General features: G+C 48.3%; 8 protein-coding genes across 8 annotated transcripts; 2 read left to right on the plus strand and 6 right to left on the minus strand.

Annotated features, from left to right (window-relative positions):
• Window positions 1–129: 129 nt before the first annotated feature.
• N7511_003119 (DUF3716 domain-containing protein) lies at window positions 130–1577 on the plus strand (the record flags this gene model as incomplete). The annotated part of the gene is made up of 2 exons (XM_057125544.1): window positions 130–517; window positions 580–1577. 2 exons carry the CDS (start codon window positions 130–132, stop codon window positions 1575–1577), a joined length of 1386 nt encoding a protein of 461 aa, XP_056987703.1.
• Window positions 1578–2075: 498 nt separating this feature from the next.
• N7511_003120 (uncharacterized protein) lies at window positions 2076–4100 on the minus strand (the record flags this gene model as incomplete). Its single annotated transcript, XM_057125545.1, has 7 exons — window positions 2076–2309; window positions 2376–2617; window positions 2672–3146; window positions 3209–3420; window positions 3482–3571; window positions 3625–3868; window positions 3933–4100. The coding sequence occupies 7 exons, from the start codon at window positions 4098–4100 to the stop codon at window positions 2076–2078; spliced, it is 1665 nt and encodes a 554-aa protein (XP_056987704.1).
• A 959-nt stretch (window positions 4101–5059) lies between these two features.
• On the minus strand, window positions 5060–7131 carry N7511_003121 (fungal specific transcription factor domain-containing protein; the record flags this gene model as incomplete). The annotated part of the gene is given in 3 exon segments (XM_057125546.1): window positions 5060–6031; window positions 6088–6908; window positions 6924–7131. 3 exon segments carry the CDS (start codon window positions 7129–7131, stop codon window positions 5060–5062), a joined length of 2001 nt encoding a protein of 666 aa, XP_056987705.1.
• Window positions 7132–7693: 562 nt separating this feature from the next.
• Window positions 7694–8777, minus strand: N7511_003122 (isopenicillin N synthase family dioxygenase; the record flags this gene model as incomplete). Its single annotated transcript, XM_057125547.1, has 3 exons — window positions 7694–8359; window positions 8409–8573; window positions 8622–8777. 3 exons carry the CDS (start codon window positions 8775–8777, stop codon window positions 7694–7696), a joined length of 987 nt encoding a protein of 328 aa, XP_056987706.1.
• Window positions 8778–9762: 985 nt separating this feature from the next.
• On the plus strand, window positions 9763–10911 carry N7511_003123 (zinc-dependent alcohol dehydrogenase family protein; the record flags this gene model as incomplete). The annotated part of the gene is made up of 3 exons (XM_057125548.1): window positions 9763–10279; window positions 10323–10680; window positions 10737–10911. The coding sequence occupies 3 exons, from the start codon at window positions 9763–9765 to the stop codon at window positions 10909–10911; spliced, it is 1050 nt and encodes a 349-aa protein (XP_056987707.1).
• Window positions 10912–11172: 261 nt separating this feature from the next.
• N7511_003124 (uncharacterized protein) lies at window positions 11173–12417 on the minus strand (the record flags this gene model as incomplete). The annotated part of the gene is made up of 1 exon (XM_057125549.1): window positions 11173–12417. The coding sequence occupies one exon, from the start codon at window positions 12415–12417 to the stop codon at window positions 11173–11175; it is 1245 nt and encodes a 414-aa protein (XP_056987708.1).
• Window positions 12418–12924: 507 nt separating this feature from the next.
• Window positions 12925–15684, minus strand: N7511_003125 (uncharacterized protein; the record flags this gene model as incomplete). The annotated part of the gene is made up of 1 exon (XM_057125550.1): window positions 12925–15684. One exon carries the CDS (start codon window positions 15682–15684, stop codon window positions 12925–12927), a length of 2760 nt encoding a protein of 919 aa, XP_056987709.1.
• Window positions 15685–16440: 756 nt separating this feature from the next.
• On the minus strand, window positions 16441–18819 carry cat2 (bifunctional catalase-peroxidase Cat2; the record flags this gene model as incomplete). The annotated part of the gene is made up of 3 exons (XM_057125551.1): window positions 16441–18261; window positions 18324–18684; window positions 18764–18819. The coding sequence occupies 3 exons, from the start codon at window positions 18817–18819 to the stop codon at window positions 16441–16443; spliced, it is 2238 nt and encodes a 745-aa protein (XP_056987710.1).
• Window positions 18820–21342: the final 2523 nt, after the last annotated feature.

Raw genomic sequence — 21342 nt, forward strand, 5'->3', positions numbered from 1 at the left:
TTCTTCTCTCACCTGTGCATCTACCGCTCCTTCCTATTTCTTTTGTTCTCATCCCACCTGTCTTTATTACTCAACATTCACCTTCCAACTCTCTTCCATCACTCCTTTACTACACCGAGATCCATCAGCATGTCAAACACAACTCCTTCGCGGCGCATTCCGCCTGGTGCTCCCACCGAAATCGGGCACAGCGAAGAAGACATACCACCTGGCCCATGGGCCCTTTATCTCATGTCCACTCAGTGGTCAGAGAGGTCAGTCCCCATCGCCCAACTACAATCCAGGTCGCCACAGAGAGAGCTACAAACGCGAATCCTGTGTGCCGAGGAGATCGAAGCAAAGCTTGGGATATTGAGATTCGTGACTTCCGCTCTGATACAAATTGTCGGGCTTGAGGCAGCAACCCAGTGCATAGAGTGTCTGAAGGGAGAGGGTCCATGGCCTGGATGCAAAGTTGTTCCAGGCTCTCGCGATGGTTCGTGTGCGAATTGCAAGGGGCGGCGACGGTGTAGCCTGCGTGAGTCTTACTCTATTAAATTTGACCGTATCCACCCTTGCTGATCTGATTCCTCATCATAGTGAATGTGAAATCAGAAGAGGATGCTGCAGATACTACGCGCACTCATGTAATTTCCACGCTGAACCCGTTCGAAACTACCCCCAATGGGGCAGATACCAACAGAAGAATCCTTCACATTTCAAATAAGCGTCGGCGACCAGTGACCAATGACGAAACGAATGCTTTGCTTTCTGAAAGAGCCCTTTCTTCGGTTTCTGGTGTCACTGGAGGGCAGTATATTGAATGCGCGTATGCCACGGCCCCCGAACAATCCAATAATCCACCCGATGACGAGACAAACTTCCGAGAGTTATGGATGGAGCTGGCCGCCGTCGAAAACCCACCGGTTCACTGGGATATGCATGTCACAATGGGAAATATGGAAAAACTTCGTCTAGACTGGTCACAAAACGAAGTCGCAGCCAGTGTAGTTGAAAGTGATCTTTCGTCCGCAGATTCCGAAGCTCTCAAGGATGCACTCAAAAAGCTATCACCAAAGGTTCAAGCCATTCTTGGAAAAATCAAGTCCGAAGAAGATTCTAGTGCAGTGCGGGATGCAATTTGCTACCTCGAAAGCCTACGCAAGATTAAACCGAAAATCGTTTCTATGAAGAACGGCCCTGTAAAAGAAGCCTACTTGAATCTCTATTCCCATTTCGATTCTGTTGATGCTTCAAAGCCAACTACAGGTACCACAGAAATCTGTCAATCACAACCCATTCCGAGAGATCAAAGAGATACAGTCGACAGCAGGCGTTACGAGACCCCTCAATCGTCATCTGAAGTGAATGAAACTCGCTTGAATCTTCTGGAGTCATTTCAAAAAGAGGGAACTCGACTTTCACAGGCAGCAGAGTCTCGACGACAATCTCGTGACAAGGAATGGGAAGAGCAGCACTGTCGTCAGAAAGAAGTTGACCAACAGCTACGCCGAGAGTTAGATTCTCAAAGTCCAAAGATCATCTCTGGTCGGCGTCGCGTATCAAATGATTCACGAACGCGTAAGAGACAGGAGTGATGCCATCTGCTTTTTTTATCCCTAGTTAGCTTCCAGTCGTAAGCTTTGCATGTCCCCGTCCCTTCCAAGGAACATCACCTGCTTTTCTATCTTGTCGTTCCGTTCAAGTTTTGGTTGTCCTGTTTCAACAATTATCTTGTTCATGTTGTTATGGTACTACGTTCATGGATCACGGGTCTTTTCAGACACGAGTCCTTTGCTGGTTTGAATGATTAAGAGAGAACTCTTTTATTTGTAGCAGCAGTATTAGGCCAAATTCATCATGTTGATAATCCATCAATTCTTGCGTTGTTCATGCCCTGCCTTCGGTTTTTTCTTGGCGCCCTTGTCAGTCTCGTTTCCAACGTCCCTTTTGGCCATTTTTACTGTACTATCTCGGGGAAACGATCAACTAGGAGGCATGAAACTCGGAACAGACTTATTGCTGCTAATTTGTCTCGGTCTATTGACATAGTCTAACTGAACCAGCAAATATCACTACCGGCTTGAAACCACCCTCTACCATAATTGTACATAGGTAAGGAACCTTCTCCAAGCAGGTTGCCGGTAGTAGTTGTCCAGCATAGAAATCTCATCAGCGCTCAGCGGTCGACGACCGGTAGTAAGATCCGCAGTCTTTGAATTGCGCCATGGCGTTCTGAAAATAATCTTGTATCCGATGGTAAATCCGAAAATCAGCAGAAGGCCAAGAAGATACTGGAAGAAATTAGATACGGAGAAGGTGTCAACACCCTAGGATATTGATGTTAGTTAGTTATCACTTCCTCTCATTGTTGTTGATCGATCAGGAGAACTTACTGGAGGCCGGACTCCTAGGTAGACGCAGCAGACCAGTAGGAATAAGGATATCAGCATGAGCCATGCGGGCGCCAGTGGCCAGAATGATGATCTCCAAGCATATATCTCTGTGAAAAGGGGGTCATTCTGTGCCTTGATTGCACGATGGAATTTCCAGTTCACAAAGGATATGATCATCCAGTTGGCGAAGAACGAGGCACTAGTAATTGAGATAAGCCAGTTCAATACGGTTAAGCCGCCGGCTGCTACGTGTCAGCAGTCTTTCCCATTTTGTAAGTCATCATTCGACATCTTACCCGCAATTTGAATATATGCAAGGACGACAGCAACGACCGAAGTAATAATCAGCGAAAGCCTTGGTCGGCCCATGTCATCAACCCGCGCAAGGCCCTCCCAAACGAGCTTTTGATGAGCCATTGTTCTCAGCACTCGCGAACAAAGATAAATAGCTTCAGTGGCGATTGCAAGAACACCACACATCATCCCAGCATTCAAAATTGAAGCAATTCCAGGGATACCGGAGTCTTGGACTGCGATGATAAAGGGCGAGGCTGCAACTCCGCTACCACCGAGGAGTCGATCGTCGTTGGATGGAACGAGAAGTGTAATAAACACGACACTGATCACGTAGATAAAGTTGACTCGGAAGGGAACAAGCTTTGTAGCGTGTGCCATTGAGAAACGGGGACTTTCGGCTTCGCCTCCCATGACACCGATGAAGACTTGATCTCCGACAGCCCAGACGGCTAGGAGAGCGCAGTTTGCGAAGCCCTGGGATTTTTAGACAAAAATAATGAAGGATAGTATTGAAGGACTGTGTAGCCTGGACGTACTGAAAATCCATTTAGGAACGGCGGAAAATCAGTCCATGTGTCTCCATGATGCATGTAGCCCTGAGGACCAGCGCCAAGAACCAAGGCTAGTGATACAACGATTATGATGAGGAAGACCACGATCTTGATCATCGAAGTCACGTACTCGAACCAAGCGAAGAACTTGTTTGGAAGGGTGAAGATGATCAAGCAGGCGAACAGGAAGATGGAGACTTGGACGTCCAGCGTCAGTAAATATTCACAAATATCTAGGCAGGGTGTCTGATTACTCACTAGTAGCAGCCAGTGGCACGGAGCCTTCTGACCAATATTGAACCAAGACATTGAAGAAACCTGCCTCGGAAGCAACGATCGCCGTCCACCCTGCGGTTGTCAGTCCAACACTCCAGCGACCCGGCACAGAATCCATGACAAACCTAACCACTCCGCAAACCCAGCACCAAACGCCAAAGCGGGGTCAACCCAGCGATCGGCATAGTCGATGTAGTTTCCAGAGACGGGAAAGGCGATGGTCATCTCCGATAGCGACTGGAGAACGGCCCAAACACAGGTGCAGACCATGGTATATGCGATCACCATATTAGCAGGGCCTCCCGTGGCGAGAGCCTTGCCAGTGGCAATGAACACTCCACTGCCGATATTGGATCCTAGGGAAATAATCTTCCTAAATGGTGAGATGCTTTCAAACAGAAGGCTTGTCCAAGATCCGGCACCGGATTCTCACATGAACCTGACGAGGAGAGAAAGAACGATGGAATTGGCCATTCTTCGTCTCCTCTAACTCTCCCACACGGGGCTCCTCGCTGCTCACTGTCGGTTGCAGGGAATCGATTTCATTTTTGCCCGGGTCTTTCTGCTGGTATGACGGAGGGGATATGTTGGTATCGGACATGATTGTGCGTAGTTTGCATTCCGCTTGATGCAGTTTGAGGGAGGGGATTTCATCGTGAATGGCTGGGAAATCGGTCTTATATAGGGTTTGCCCCGAATTAAGATACGAGAGGCAAAAGTCAAGTTTAGATACATGTACAGCATTGCAGCAGGTGGTATCTAGGGCGGCACGTTACTCCACTGAGATAGTCCGCTGTTTGCACTCCACTTCCCCCGCATTCCAGTCCTTGTGTTCTCCTTACGCCTCTGTGTGGCTGTATAGACCTTAGAGTCCTTGGGTTTGAGGCAATACAGTTCCACGTGATGGCTGAAAACAGGTGTATCTTCACCAATCCAAGTACTGGATTGCAGTCGGGACACAAACCGTAGCATTGAGATAAGTTCTTTGGAATTCTGAATAAAAGCAGTATCAAAGATGTTGAATAACGTTATTGGTTGTTCCGGGTTGGATCCGGAATGACCAGCCTGATCTGTGGGTATTCTGTAGATTGTTCAAAGAGGTCAGGCCATGTAAGACATCTGGAGCGGAAATCAGCCCCTTCAATGATGCTATCAACCCTTGCTGCGGATTGTATTAGATATGGGTCTTGGCATGCGTGCAATAGTTGCGGTGGAAGTGGATCATTCGGGACATGTTCTGTTTCGCGAAGACTGTTTGCCCGAGAAAGTCTATCACCTCGGACCGAACCTAGACCATTGTGCAGTAAACATGTACATTCCATGTCTTACAGGCTCGGGGAACATTCCGGATTCCCATCCATACAGAAGAATGACTCAAGGTCTAGCCTCAGACTAGCTACTCTGTGTACATCGAGGCGTTCGGGGGAAAATTTGACTTATTAGGAAGTCAATGCATCAACAAATTTGTCAAAGTGCTGAACGACTACGGTAGAGCTGTCGGTCATTAATCATTTTAATAGGTAACTGGCTTTGTGAACGAAATCCATCGCCCGAGATTAATCATACACACGTAAATATCGTATTGCTTTCCCTCAGAATATCCGGCCAACTATAAACTTGTCCGTCCAGTCCTGGATTTGACCTCTTTGTCCAAATAGTCTCAAAGATCTGTTTGGCAGCTGATGCATAGACCAAGGTAGTAGTCGCAAAACAATAATCAAACCAGGAAGAAAAGAACAGCTGCAGATCAGGCTCCACCGCCTCACATGCAGCAATAAACGCAGGCCATATAAGCGCAGCAGTGTTACCATCGATGGAATTTGTTTCTTCTGCTTGAATCTGCATCAGGTAGTTTCGCACGATAGCAACTTTGCATTGGATCATTTCAGGATCAACTTCGTATACTCGGCGATGAAAGAAGATCAGCAGGGACATAGACATTGCTTGGATAGTTACTGATTTGTCCTGCACTGCATGGGCATGGTTATCTCCTGTTGCCGAGGAGTAAATCAAGGCATTGATGGCCTTTTCGATGGCTTTTGCTCGTATCCAAAAGCTCCTCAAGCTCAGATGCTCTTCTTGTGCTTTGGTGCACATGGTTGAGAGATCGCGCTCATTGGCGAGGCGGATCACTTGGGATAGGAGCATGAGGAACAGTTCGTCAACGCCATATACTATTGGAAACAGCGTAGAGCTCCATCGGCCAGGGATTGCGAGGTGGAGATCCCGCTGTCCCATTTCAGGGTCCTTTTCTTCGGTCATTGACTCGGCGGAAAAGTCCAGATTGGGAGATATACGAAAGTCCCCTTCATATATTGTGTCGTCGATTGTTTCACCATTCATCTCGAGCAGCTGCAGATTCGTACTATTGGCAACGCATGTTGTTTCTGCAATGATCCTCATGAACGCATAACAGTGGTGTAGCGATCTTTTCTTAGATGATAACTTTGGTTGACTGAGTCCTCTAACGCGAATAAACTTCTCGGTTTGGACGAGGTATGCGCGTCGCTGGGTTGTGTCTCCTTTGAACATCTGTGCCAACAAACTTTTGTTAGCTATTTTCATTGGAAGGTTCCTTGGTGCCATACAAATGCATTTGAAAGACTCAAGATTGCCATTAAAATCTCCTTGTATTTGCTCTTTTTCGAGGTCGATAGGCAGGTCTCTTCCATGCATTTCTGGAAGTGGTGTTGAGCACGCTTCAAGTACATCTCCCCACTTGCCTTCCAGTCTGCTGGGCAAGAGACACTGTTGCCGAGATGGAAGGAACTGTTTCCCCACACTGCATTCAATAGTGCCAGTCTCGCATGATTTACCGACCCATTTATTGTCAATTCGCCCAACGTTGTGACTGCACATGGTATAACCAAACTGATCCACGGAGACTCCTGGCCACGACGCAAGGGAGAAATCAGGGGCACGATCTGGTCTTTATAGTGGGACAGTAGAGTCCAGCCTTCTATATTCCCGCCAAAAATTTTAATATGTGGTTGGAGTTGTGGCTCAAGTGAGCATATTTGTGTGCTGTGAGTTGGCAATAAATCGGCTTCTTCCGGTATCCAGTTGTCATTGGCAGTCATTCCTTGTACCACAAGATTGTCGAATTCAAATTCGTCACCTCTCAATGTCTCCTCCAGCTCTTGCTCCCATTGCTGGAGAGGCAATTTTATCCTCTCAGATTCAACACATCCTGGTGAAAGCCACTTTTGTGGTGACATTCTGAATGCCCCGAATGGTCCACGAAACTGAGACCATCCCACATGAGAATCGATGTCATCGTTGAGGACCTCTAAATCGGATAGAGCTTTATTGATGTTTCTACTGGGCACGGAGCGAGTGATTACCTCGCTCATGGCAAGGCGTTCAGAATCTTGTATATCGACATCAGACTCAACTTTGCAATCGTAGGCTAGGGGCTACAAACCTGAGAAAATTGACCGCCGATGTCTGGCTGCATTCTCCGAACTGAAAGCCTGCACATCTTCTCTATCATCAATGAACTTCAGTTGGATTTTATGTCTGGTTTCAGGATAATCCGAGTCTGCATAGATCATCAAATCGGACAAGGTGCTTTGATCTGTGTCGAGTGGGACTTCCGGTAGCCAGTCTAGTAAATGGGCAGGATCATCCATAGTGAGTGTAAAAGGTGATATTTCAACACATAATAAGAACCAAGCAGCATTTGCACCTCTAAGCCCTTGATGTGGACACTGGTTCCTACACCCCGCCTCCGTCTCTGGTGATAGCCGAAATAGGCATGCGACTCCGAAAGACGTTAACATCCACCAATGAGATAAAGCTGAGGTTCAATTGAATCTTGTAACTTGGCAGGTTCAATTATTCCTTCTGCCTGAGTATGAAGTCGCATTGAGAACAAAATGATAAGTTAAGTGTTGCAGATTGATCACTCGGAACCACTTTCCCTTTTACTTATCATACCCCGTTTCGATGTCAGCCACACACCAACTTATTGAAGAAGGCCAAATGATCATACTTATCGGGTTTCTACAGTCTTGTCAAATCAAATCAACTTTAGATGCCTTAAAAAGGCTCATATTGTAGCTATGGAAAGGGCAAACTGAATTAAATAGAACAGATCAAATCAAGTCGCAAAATATACAAACAATGATACCAAATGGTGTATCACGAAAGCTCAAAGCCATGATCGGTAAGTTGATACTCTTTAATCACCTCTCAGGAGAACAACTTAGCGATCCGCAGGTTGTTGTAGTCCCAAGCCGTGATATCCTCGTATTTGCAAGGCGTGGCAGGTGTAACAAACTCCTTCAAGGGAAACAAAGAGGAAAGACGGTTTGGCTTCGCAAAGTAAGCGATAGAGTAGCGCTCGGGGATCATCTCATCAGAGCCCACTTTCACTGTGGAGGGATAAGTCACGCGATGGCATGCAGCTCGGAATGTATCATTGGTGAGACGTTGCAGTGAGTCACCGATGTTAAGGATAATCTCCGACTTGCCGCCCGACTCGACGCCGTGGAAAGTGCCTAGGTTTGTTTGGTCCTCGACTTGGAGTCCTCCTGTAGAATCTTGGAATAGCATGGTGATAGTGCCAAAGTCTGTGTGCTCTGCGATTCGGGTTGCTGACCCGTCGGCCAGTTCAGAGACGGGAATCGCTGGATAGTGGAGCAGGCGGAACTCGTTCTCGGCCTTGTTGTGGAGAGCTCTCAGGTCGGGGGCTGAGATGTTGAGGGCTTTGGCTAGGGCGTCGAGAATCTCAAGCTCGACCTTGAAGCAGCTGGTGTAGAAATCTTCCATAAAAGCACGGAATCCGGGTAGTTTCTCATCGGCTATCCAGATGTTGTCTACCATGTCATCATGGGCAGAGCCGATGTCCAAAGTTTCCTAGTCAGGTCAGTAACATTGACACTTGTTTAGATCCGAGCACAATTACCTTGATATCTCGGACCGATTTTGTTTGAGCGATGCCTTTTTCGTAGCCGCTTATGCTCCCGACTGATTCCTGTCCGACGAAGCTGTATCCACGGTTGGGATTCGCTTGTGGTGGGTGTTTGGCGGTCATTTTGTCTTCCAATGAAAGATCAAAGAATCGTCGGGTCTAGCATATTGTCAGCTGCTGCAGAATATCTTTTGGGAAAGTATTTACATAATCAAAGAGCTGAGAAGTGAGCTCCTCTGGCAGACCGTGGTTCTTTAGCTTGGCCACTCCTCGAGTCTTCAATGTCTTGAGTAGGGCCGCTGAAACAGCCAGGCTTTCCTCGGAGGTTCCCTTTAACAGGGACATATCAATAGCTTCGGACATGGTGCTGAATTATCGAAATTTGTGCAAAAGTTTGATCAAAGTTGTGATTTGGAATGATTCAGATGCTGCGATTGATTTTTGAAGTATTTTGCGTAGCCTTCCGCTCGTTATATATATTCGAAAGAATGATTCGAAGTGCAGCTTATTTTAGAAAGTAATACTGATCTCACATTCCAACTTTAACTGTCCATGAATGATCACCTACGATTCCTGGACATAGAGACTAAAGTAGGCCATAACAAGATGTATTACTTCCCAAATTGGGATTCAAAGCACGAGCCTCATCCCGAAAGACAATTTCAACCAATCAGAGACACCCAAAGGTGGATCACCTTCCTCTTCTATCCTTCTATCGCCTCAAATGGCTGAAATGCTTTACTTCAAGAGAAGGAAGGTAATATCGCTTCATCCAAAGACAACTGACTGTTCATTCTTACCTTGGTATCCTAAACCCTATTGAATTTCAAGCAACATCAAGTGATTTTTAATTCCTGATTAAAGACGGGTGTTGACAATAGACATAAGAGCGGTCAACATTGATAGTGTTCCTGGCGTTTTGATATTCATCATGGTCAGTTATACTTTGAAAGGCTGTGTATGTTTCTTCCGGGGCATTCGGCTTCATCGTCACATTTGCCACACCTGTTTTAGAATCAAACATTTGACAGTTGCCTCATCAACCATATATTACATCGACTATAATAGTAAATACCCAAAGCGTGATAACTAACAGCAAGTGCTAGTAGTCTCTGATATCTAGTATTAGAGATTAGTCTGTGTATACTAGGCTATCTTCGCGCCTGCTAGGCTTCATGTACGTCGGGAAAGAACCCGATGGCTGTGTATCCCTGCGTTATGACGTCGACTGTGATTAGCAATCAAGTTCGCAGTGCATGAAACATAGAGAACGTAGAGATGACAAGCTTCCGGTGTATACAAACCATCAATGTGACTCCTTCATCAATCAAATTCCACCTAAGCCATAATGTCAAGCCCACCAATTTCCCAGCGTCGCACCTTTCGGCGCACGGACGACTATACTCCCGGCGCACCAAAATTAAAGCTTGTACATGAAGCGCTTCAGCTGCCTCTAGCGCCAACAGCAGTCTTGATCAAGGTCCATGCTGTGGCTCTCAACTACCGGGACGCCAATATCGCAAATGGAGGAAACCCGTGGCCAATCACCCCCAACGGTATTTTGTGCAATGATGCCGCAGGTGAAATTATCGACATTGGAGACAAGGTCAAGTCCCTCGTAGTGGGTGACAGGGTTGGGCCTATTACGGACACAGAGAACATCTCGGGGCGAGAAACGACGCGGTCGTGGCTGGCTGCGGATGAGGATGGAGTCATGGCCGATCATATCATTTTCGACGAGCGCGCCCTATGCAAACTTCCAACCTACCTCAGCTGGGTCGATGCGTCGATCATTCCTTGTGCGGGCGTTACTGCTTGGTCCGCGTTGAAGGGTATGAGTGTCGGACAGACCGTGTTGATTCAAGGTACGTCCATCTGGATCTGATATGCAGATCACTGACTAGCCAGGAACTGGCGGTGTGAGTGTGTTTTGCCTCAAGCTCGCGAGGGCCGCTGGCCTTCGAGTGATCTTGACCTCATCGAGTGATGCGAAGCTTCAGCAAATGAAGGAAAAGTTCTCTCATCCTCCAATCTTGACTGTCAACTACTCGAAGATCCATGATTGGGACCAGGAGGTTATGACACTCACTCAGGGAGCGGGTGTTGATATAGTTGTAGAGAACGGGGGCACCGCTTCTTTGGTCAAGAGCTTAAAGTGCACTCGACGTGGAGGTGTGGTTAGTCAGGTTGGATATCTTGGTAAACAAGATCCAGCCGACTTACGCGAGCTGATTCCAACCATCATTGATCGGAGGATTATTTTAAGGTAAGCTTTTACTACTGGACCGGTATACATGTAAAGTCAAAGCTCATATATGACAGGGGCATCAATGCTGGTTCCAAGTTCGACATGGAAGACTTCTGTGCCGCCCTCGAAACCACTCAAACGCCACTCGATGATCTAATTGATAAAGTCTTTCCATTTGAGAAGGCTGAGGATGCTGTCGAATATGTTTGGCAGGGCAAGCAGATTGGGAAGATAGTTCTCCGCCTATAAAACAGGGAGATACGTCTAGATGCTTAATTGGGATTTGATTCTAGAGCACGGCATAAATTTATCCTCGTAACGGTGCAGAATAGAAGAGAAACAGTTCACACTTCAAGAATCACTTCAGCCAAAGATTGATAGCTGAGTTAAAGGGGACCTAAGGAACCGGGTGAATCCACCAGAGTAGTAATCTTCACGGCGCTGACCACAATAAGGATGCTAGACACGCAGTTCGAGGGAGACCAACAGCACTCATATCAATCCAAGATCTCAAGAAGTAGCAGTTTCTTTAATCGGATCAAGCTCAGGATAATCAGGCAATTTCCAACCTCCATCTTTATCACTCGAAAAACGGGATATGAGATCAGGGATACGAAGGAAACACGCAATCCCAACGAAGAAATGGACAATAGAGATCGCCCACTGGGAATCCGGCACAGCATATCTCACAGCAGACAAGTTCACATGCTGAGCCTCCTTAATCAAAGGTCGAAGCGTGTCATCGTAGTTTCTAAAGGCCCCAGACAAATCATCGGTACTGCGCGCGATCTCTCCGGCCAAAACATAAGCGCCAATCAAGCTGCTTGTCGTTCCCATTCCCGTCAATGGAGAAGGGCAATGTGCCGCATCACCGAGAAGCACCACACGCCCAGAGTGCCAGGTATCTGTTTTGATCTGGACAAGGTCCAGACAGAACCAGTTTTCAGTTGTCTTCATGCCTGCCAGGAAACGATCGGTTTGCCATCCAGCATTGCGAAACTTTTGTGTCCAAAATTCCTTCTGTCGTTCAATTGACGCCCTCGGAATGCTTCGCAGTTCATCCGAGTCGGATCTCAGGAAAAAGCACACATTTGCCTCGGTGGCACTGTGGGCTCTTCGCAAAATCATTCGACCACCAGGGCTTAGGTACGAGTTGCAAAGGCTATTATCGGATTCTTCCCGGGGTATGAACCAATAAGCCATGTGTATCCCCAGTGGGTGATACGGATCTGGAGCATCAGGAGGAAGGATATCTTTGCGGATACGTGAGCCCTGACCATCAGCCCCAACAAGCAGATCGAATGTATCGGTAGTGCCATCTGAGAACTGAGCGGTGACTTTCTCGTCATCTTGCGTGAAGCGATCGACCGTTTTACCGAAGATGTATTGTACCTTGTCTTTCGTTGCTTCGTAGAAGATCCGAACGAGATCTCCTCGCATAATCTCATACTCAGACGTCAGAGACTGAGCCCCTTGCCCGGACTTATTAGCCAGAATCGTTCCCCTGGCCTTTCCATCGCTGTCGACAAAGGTCATCCCGTCTTCATCAACACGCTTGCTTCGAATGGCTTCAATGAGTCCCATGCGCTTCACCGCTTCGATTCCTTGTCCACGAAGATCGATCTGAGCTCCTGAGGCTCTCAAGGCGGGAAAGCGTTCGACAATGACCACCTCATGTCCAATACGAGACAACCAGAAGGCCAGAGCGGGACCTCCAACACCTCCGCCGACGATCAGAACTTTCAAAGGGGCCATTCTTGCGGGTTTAATGGAAAGGAGTAAGTTGCAGGAGTTATGTCGCACACACGCTTGTTTTAAATCGTCTGTGACGTCTCATACGAAACCCGCGGATTTACGGGCTTTTGCGCACAATCCCGCGCTTTGGCGGGGATTTCTTAGTTGCATATGACATCCGATAATTTCTATAAGTTATGCAGAGTTTGTAGTCTTTACGGTCGGCGATATATCATCAGGAAACAAGTATGAAACGCGGCTATACAGCTCATAACTTGCAGTGCTTAGCCGCAACTGTTGATGTTTAGCAAATTATTCGCCAGTTGACTGGTTTCACGGATGTCACTACAATAAGAGTTTGATTTCTTGAAGACCACGGCGCCTAGATCAGCGCGAATAGCTTTGCTACTTTTGAAAAACAGGCTTTTAAGATATTTACCTATTCCCATCTTTGTATGTTCCGAGCGGTCATCCCGTAGTCTGTAGAAAATTGCTGCAGACAGAAGCTGTCTAAGATTATAACCTTTTTCATAGCCAATGGACCACCTCCGATTGCCAAATATCTTCATCTAAAGGCCTCAGCCCCTGTTCATCTGGAACATTCGGATCAGCTCCTCCATCCAGCAATGAAAGAATAATATCCTTGCTAAAAGGAGCCCCATTCATCAGACTAATGACACCTAGCCTCAGCGGTGTCCTGCCATATCCATCCTTTAAATTTGGGTCTGCGCCTTTGTCTAGCAGGTACTGCACTGCACCATTCTGCCACCAATTATGCCCTCGAGCCAGCATATGTAGGGCACCATAGTCAAGATAGCCCCAGATGCATTTCCAGACCCTCCCTTTCGCATTGAGGTCAGCGCCATATTTCTCAACGAGCAGCCGTAATATAGCCATGTTTGGTTCAGTCCGAGTCGCTACTGTGCATATGTAAGGGGGTGCACCATTCAGACCAATCAACCAGTCTTTGTCTTTGAGCGATGCCGCTATCATGTCGAACAAGAACACATATCCGCCCATGGCTAGCTGGGAAAGTAAATCACTGCTTTTCAGGTCGATATCACCATTGTTTGCGGATCCACTGGTTCCAAGTGGAAAACTGATTCCTGATTCAATGAGTCTCTGAACAGCCTGGTAATGGCCACGAAGTAATATAGGCGTGAGACGTGACAGTGAAGGATTGAATGGAAGTCTGGCAATGTTCAGATTGTAATCTCCTCTTAATCGCGGGGCGCGGCCCAGGGCTTGTTCGAGGAAACAGATGATTTCCATCATTTGGCCGGCATCTGTGGGCTGCGGGTTTGGTTCACAGCCGATATAAGCTTCTTGAAAAAGATTATTTCGGGTCATAAGATTGTCCCACATATTTACAACTGTTTCCTCGACTTCATCTATTATGCTTTCACAGAGATCCAAGGGTGTAGCGCCGGTGCTATCCTGGATGTTAAGCGCAGCACCGGCTTCCACTAGAAGACGCACGCATTCCAGAGACCCAGCTTGGCATGCTTCGTGGAGGGGTGTGGAACCGTTACCGTCTTGTTGGTTCAGAATTGAGGCTAGGGTTTTCTTTTCACGGCTTTTGGCGATGAGCAGACCGATATTGTCACCATCGCGTGCTGATGCGGCAAAGTGCAGAACGTTTTGTTCTGTCAATGTTTGGTTTGTGATTGAAACACCTCTGGCAATGAGCTTCGATAAGAGTGGTTTTGAATCGGCCGCAGCTAGATGAATTGGCTCTACACCTGCATGGTTTGGCAATTGAAGGAATTCGACACCACCGGAGGAGAGGAGACGATCAATAGCTTTGTGATCCAGCCAGCCAAGAAGTTTGGACTTCAATCGGGTTGAGCAAAGCGTGTGCAGAGGGGTATTGCCATGTTTGTCCTGATATGCGCTTGAGAACCCATAGTCAAACAACAATTGGAGCATTTTGAACGGAAGGTGTCCACTTTGCGTTTCATTGCATCTCATTAGAGTATGCATCAAAGTTTCACCAGAAGTATTCACAGTAACTGGGCTGGCACCCAAATTCACCAGCCCAATCCACATATCAAAGGTTCTGGAATCGAATTGGCCCAGGAATGGCTCTTCCAGCAGCGCAAATTGGAGAACACCATTGCCATCGTTATCAAGAGCGTGAATATCCGGGCTGAACGTCCGAACAAAAGCGCAGACATCTCGATAGCCATCTGCTATCAAGGTTCTTCTCATTATCAGATGATGCAAAGGAGTTCTGCCTTTAAAATCCTTCGCGTCCAGATTTGCTCCTTTCCCACGAAGAAGGCGTATTATAGAGTCGTATTCCACCCATCGCTCAGGTTTTTGGTGAGTTATGAAGTGATGTATGGGTTGCATGCCTTCTTGATCTTTGCACTGAACATCGGCCCCCAGTTCAATCAGCTGCGAGACCAATCGAGATGGTGGCGAGAGAGTCCAACCCATGATCAGGTGCAGTATTGTTTCTCCCTTCTTGTTAGTGAGGTTCCAATCAGTCACATAAGGATTGAACAGATTCGGGTCAATATCCCGTTTGTGACTAAAATGTTCATGAAGAGGTGTGGTTCCACTGGCGCCACAAGTGGTATCCAGCCTGCCTCCATGATTCATCAACAGCTGGATCATAGAGATATCGCGGGCTGCACTAGCTAGTGGAACTATTGCAAGCGGAGTGAGGCCGTACTTGTTGACAGGAGACGGTTCTGCGCCATGTTTTAAAAGCGTCTCTGCCACAAGAACCAGGTTACTGCCTGCACAGAAATGAAGAGGCGTGTTTTCCTCGTAACCCCGAACATTTGGATCACAGCCAGCATCCAAAAGCATTTGACAGCATTCTCGAGCACGCTCTTGAACCTCTGCGGTCTGTGGGAATGCAGTCCGTTTGGGGGTACCACTTAGCTCATCAAACCCAGCAACTGCATGTAACGGTGTAGATAGCTCTTGTGGGATGCCGACCATAATGCACCCTTGGGATCGCAATCCTCTGGACCATTGATTGGGATCAGCGCCGTTGTCCAAAAGTATTTTCATCCCTTCGAGGTCATGCCTAAGTGCTGCGTGGAAGAGAGGATTATCCTCGGTCCCATTCTGACTCCCATGCGAGATATTCAGAGGCACCTGCATTCTATTTAGATCGCCTCTAGTTGCTGGATTCTCTGTCGCCTTTCCAAATTCTTGTGGATCGGGGAGAAACAACGACTCTTTAGCTGCAGGCCCCTCAGTGTTCATAGATTTGAAGAGCGTATTTGTCTTTCCGGGCTCGTTGTGAGTCGCCTTGCCGGTCGACATCATTGTGCTTGATCCATAATATGCACGATGTTTCTGTCCAGAGGGACCGTTCGGTGAAAGATTGTTCCCAAACAGTCCCCCATGTGAATTTACAGCACCAGCAGCTGCCGGCGATTTCTCCGTCTCTGTACTTGGCTTCAATCCGAAAGTCGCATTTATTCCCCTACTGCGGTGCGAGGCTTCAGAGGAACCGCCAGATGTGGAAGTAGCGGCATTAGATTCAATACTCGGATATGACCTTAAAGGTGTCGGGAATCGGAAGGGATTGTCATTGTTTTGCATTATGTTGCAGCAAGCAATATCAATGCGGCTCTTTCAATTGCCTGGGGAAAGACACAGGCGGGTAGAGCCGCGACAGAGCCTTGAAATTTGGTTCTCCAACTCTCCTCAGATTTTGGCTCGTTTGATTTTATGAGCTTGAAGATTAGATAAAGAAGAGTTGTATTGGTTCAGGAGAAAGAACTGCTGTGGTAAATTTGCTTAGCGCCAGTATGTCTGTCTCTAGCGGCCTTCAGATATCACATTTTGCCGGTACCTCCTTACCGCCTTATATCTGACTATGTCTGACTGAGGTTACAATCTCGTACGATCTAGACAGTGTAAAGGTATGAGAGTTCTGAAGGAACAACTTGAAAGTTTCTACGGCGTTAAATGGCAATTTAGGATGCTAGAAAAAGTATCATTAGGTTGAACAATTTTGGAAAATGAATTCAGCTAAAATAACACTATAGAACAAAAAATCATAGATCAATTCATGCTTCACAGGCGAGGGCGACCGGTGACAGCAGGGAAAGTCGGGATATCATAACGGTCCAAGTTCATAACCTTGTCCCAAGCAGCGACGAAGTCCTTCTTGAACTTATCAAGGGCATCGAAGCTACCGTACAGCTCGGCAAGAGCACGGAGCTCGGCGTGGTGACCAAAGATGAGATCAACGCGGGTAGCAGACCACTTCTTAGCGCCGGTCTTGCGGTCGACACCCTCGAAGTATTCGTTGTCAGCGCCGGTGGGCTTCCAGGCAGTGTTCATGTCCAGCAAGTTGACGAAGAAGTCGTTGCTGAGCTGGCCCGGGTGAGAGGTGAAAACACCGTGGGCGGAACCATCCCAGTTGGCGTTCAGGGTTCGGAGACCTCCGACGAGAACGGTCAGTTCGGGGGCGGAGAGGGTCAGCTGCTGGGCCTTGTCGACGAGGAGCTGCTCGGTAAGCACGCGGCGAGTGGAGTTGCCATAGTTCCGGAAGCCGTCAGCGAAAGGTCGGAGCCACTGGAAGGACTCGACGTCGGTTTGATCCTGGGTGGCGTCGTTGCGGCCGGGGGTGAAGGGAACGGGGATGCCAGAAGACTTCTCGAGAGCGGCGGAGCCGGCGAGAACGATGAGATCGGCGATAGATACGCGCTTCTCGCCAGCCTGGGCGCTGTTGAAGCGGTTCTGGATCTTCTCCAGGACACTGAGGACCTCCTGGAGCTGAGCAGGGTTGTTAACATCCCAGTCCTTCTGAGGGGCGAGACGAATGTGAGCGCCATTGGCACCACCACGCTTGTCACCGCCACGGAATGTGGAGGCGGAAGCCCAGGCAGTGGAAATGAACTTGGTGGGCTCAACGCCAGATGAGAGGATCTCGTTCTTCAAGTTGAGAATATCGCCGTTGTCGATCAGAGCGTAGGTAGGGGAGGGAATGGGGTCTTCCCAAATGAGAACCTCCTTGGGGATCTCAGGACCCAACCAGCGGGCACGAGGACCCATGTCACGGTGCAACAGCTTGAACCAGGCACGAGAGAAGGCATCGGCGAGTTGATCAGGGTTCTCAAGGAAACGACGAGAAATCTTCTCGTAAGCAGGGTCGAAGCGTAGCGACAAATCGGTAGTCAGCATCTTAGGCTTGTGCTTCTTGTTGGCATCGTAGGCATCGGGGATAATATCGTCGGCGTTCTTGGCAACCCACTGGTTAGCACCGGCGGGAGACTTGGTGAGCTCCCATTCGAACTTGAACAGATACTCGAGGAAGTTGTTGCTCCACTTTGTGGGAGTCTTGGTCCAGGTAACTTCCAGGCCACTGGTGATGGTATCAGGACCCTTTCCAGAGCCGTGAGCGTTGCTCCATCCCAGACCCTGCTGCTCAATACCCGCAGCCTCGGGCTCCTTGCCAACATTGTCGGCAGGGGCGGCACCATGAGTCTTTCCGAAGGTGTGGCCACCAGCAATCAGGGCAACAGTCTCCTCGTCATCCATGGCCATGCGGCCAAATGTGATACGGATATCACGGGCAGCCGCGACTGGATCCGGGTTTCCATCCGGACCCTCTGGGTTGACATAGATCAAACCCATGACGACCGCGGCCAGCGGGTCTTCGAGGTCACGAGTCTTGATGTTGCTCTGCTTGTCCTTCTCATCGGGAGTCTCGGCCTCATAACGAGCCTCGTTGGTGAACCAGACATTTTCGCTACCCCAGTAGACGGACTCATCGGCTTCCCAGACATCGGGACGGCCACCAGCGAATCCAAAGGTCTGCAGACCCATAGACTCCAGAGCAACGTTACCAGTCAGAAGCAGCAGATCAGCCCATGAGATCTTGTTACCATACTATGAACATGGTTAGCTCTGGTTCGTTTCATTTTTTTTTTCCATCGCGTTTCAATGCTTACCTTCTGCTTGATGGGCCACAAGAGACGACGGGCCTTATCGAGAGAAACGTTATCGGGCCAAGAGTTGAGGGGAGCAAATCGTTGCTGGCCCTGGCCACCACCACCGCGGCCATCGAAGACACGGTAGGTACCAGAGCTGTGCCAGGCCATACGGATGAACAGACCACCGTAGTGGCCGAAATCAGCCGGCCAGATGTCGTTCGACTCGGTCATGAGAGCATTGAGATCCTTCTTCAGACCCCAATAGTCGAGAGTTTTGAACGCCGCAGCATAATCGAAATCCTTGCCTTGAGGATTTGTAGCATCGGTGTGCTGGCGGAGGATCCCAAGCTTCAGGGCATTCGGCCACCAGTCAGTGTTCCTGTGAATGATCAGCGTCATGCACCCAGATGCATGTGGCGTTGAGCTTCCAGCTCCACTGACGCCACGACTGAACATACCGAGTACCTCCACCGGCCACATTGCTCTTCTTGTGTGCAACAGGACATTCACCCATGATGAATAGTGATACAGTTGATGCTGTAGAGAAGGAAAGAAGAAAGGTGGGAGGGTTCCCCGCAGTTTAAATAATTTGCCTTCCGTCTCCGACCCAATGACGAAACGGATATTACTCTAACATCTCCCCGACTTCATAGCTTAACAAATACGCTAAGTCTGGACTCTGCACTCCTCTATTGGTGAAATCTCTCCAATTGCCATCACTAAGCTCGGTTTGGAGTGCGGGGAAGTCTTCCATGGCCTTACGTGAGTGATGCACTTAGTGCGAATTTCATTGGCGGAGTGCGCCGAGGTGCGATGACCATCCGACGTTCGATCCAAGTCTTATTAGCAAGCTCCAGCGCTGACAAAATGGCCGTTTCTAGATACCCACGATTTATTGGCAAATGGGCCACGCTCATTGGCTGACGTACATGACTTTTCTTCGTCCAGCCAGATCACTAATAACCGAGTTCTAGCCCGGTTACATACTGTACAGCCAGAACAGGGAAATGCTTCCAGGTGTCTCGGATCATTCCGGATGATGCGACTGTTGTCAACATTGTTATCCTCATGTCAGACTATAGGTCTGGCCACTGAAACGAACGAGGGCGCGCTTGACACTTCACCACTTGAATTGCGGATCTCCAGCTATCGCAACGGCATTCTTCCCTAGGTTTGTATGTTCATGTAATAGGAACATACCAGAAAGCCCCTGGGACCTGGCACAGTATCACATCATGCAATGGATGTCGAGCATTCCGAGGTCCTTTTGCGGTTTCGTAGCTGCGGTGTATTGTCCGCTTCCTCTCCGTGTCAGTCTCTTAAGAACATGAGAACCCACATGTACGATCAACTGAACAGCAATCTCACCAATATTCTGAATGGTTCCAGTCGCAACGCTTAACCAAATAATCTCACAGGTTACCCCCTTGCAGTATAAGTTTCCGACACTTCTATGGGACATATCCAGGAGAGAAACTATCTATATCTCTTTCCGCCGGTCGGAGAATCAATTTACTTTCTCCTGGACCTCGAGCGTCAAAAGGGAGCCTAGCATGTGGCGCGTTTGTGGAAGCGAACTATTGTCGGACCGGCTTCCGCGGCCGCTGCCGATCAGAGGACACAAATCTCCCCAATGACTTTTAGTGCTCTTGGTCCAGCTGTTAGCTGGTGATTCTACCTATACCGAGGCGCTCTAAGTCTCAATGGTCTTGCGTGTTCTTTCATCTCCTCCGACACAATATTCAAGATGCCGGAGTTTGTTCCCCTTTCGGATTGCTGCATTTGGCATTCTCCATTGGACCTCGGGCGGGACACTCCAAGTCTGTCATTCACGATTTCAAAGGACCGAAAATTAAAGTCGTGATCGCATCGGGGGTGCAACTGGATGACGATCTGCGAAACGGTCAAAGAAGAGCGGGGACAGTTCAAGAGTGTTCGTCACATTCAATCAGTGGTCGCCGAAATGTGCGGATTCGATGGACTCATAACCTATGGATAGGGGGACATCATCTCACCCTAATAATATATTCCCCCCGTTTGAGTACTATCCTTCCGGGTAAGCTCGATGTACGTGTCACCCTTCACTTTTCACTTCTCTGCAGTGAGATCAATTTAAGCGCCTTCAAGCACTCAAACACGGTAATCTCTTCACCGTAACTTGATCAGTTGGACGTTTCCTGTCCGGCGATTGGTCTTGACAGGCGATAGGATACCCCTACTGGCTCAACAGTCAAGCCCCTACCAACAGAGCCACAATCTACACAGTATAACCTCCAACTTAAAGCCCATGCATGACTTCATCACGCATTCATCTTGCATAACTACTCTTAGACCATTGATTGCCCCGTGCTAGTTCGTGCCAGTTTGTTTCCTCCGAGTCAATGCCAAGCCTCCGCGACTCGTGGGACAGGGATGTATAGAAGTCGACATCTACAGTTCACATCCACTCGACATTACTTCAACAGGCCATTTGGTATATCAACAATGAAAGAACGAAAACGCCGCAGCTGTCACATCTCTTATCCAAGGCCTGGCCCTCTCCCCCAACCGCCACAGTTGATACGTGCACATCGTTTTCTTTGTTTGATTCCCGATCATCCCTGTTAGACACTCCGTCTGTCGTTTGCGCCAGCCAATGGTGAACCGATCCAACCAAACGCTAGCAGGATCGTTAAGGGGTCACGTCCATAAACTGGACCCCGAGCAGCATGAGATTCCCGAGTATCGTTATAACCGACCGTTGATCATCAATCGTCCATGTCCGACCATATCTGGACTAGAGCCTATCCTCATTATCCTAGCGGATCGCAAGATCGTACTCCACTTTTGGCATTTCTGGTCGTAGAAAACCGGTTGCTGTCGCTTAATTCCCATTAATCTACAATATTAAATGAGAGACAGGGAGGGATTATGACTCGCTCATCCAGTGGCTGCCTCGAGATTAACCCTGTCTGTCGACAACTTTATCCCATACTGTCACACCCATAAGATGAGGGGCTCAAGTCGATCTATCCTTGCTTGCTAATGGCCATCCGTT

The sequence above is a fragment of the Penicillium nucicola genome, assembly GCF_028828085.1.
Source record: "Penicillium nucicola strain IBT 29836 chromosome Unknown utg000002l, whole genome shotgun sequence".
Taxonomy (NCBI): Eukaryota; Fungi; Ascomycota; class Eurotiomycetes; order Eurotiales; family Aspergillaceae; genus Penicillium; species Penicillium nucicola.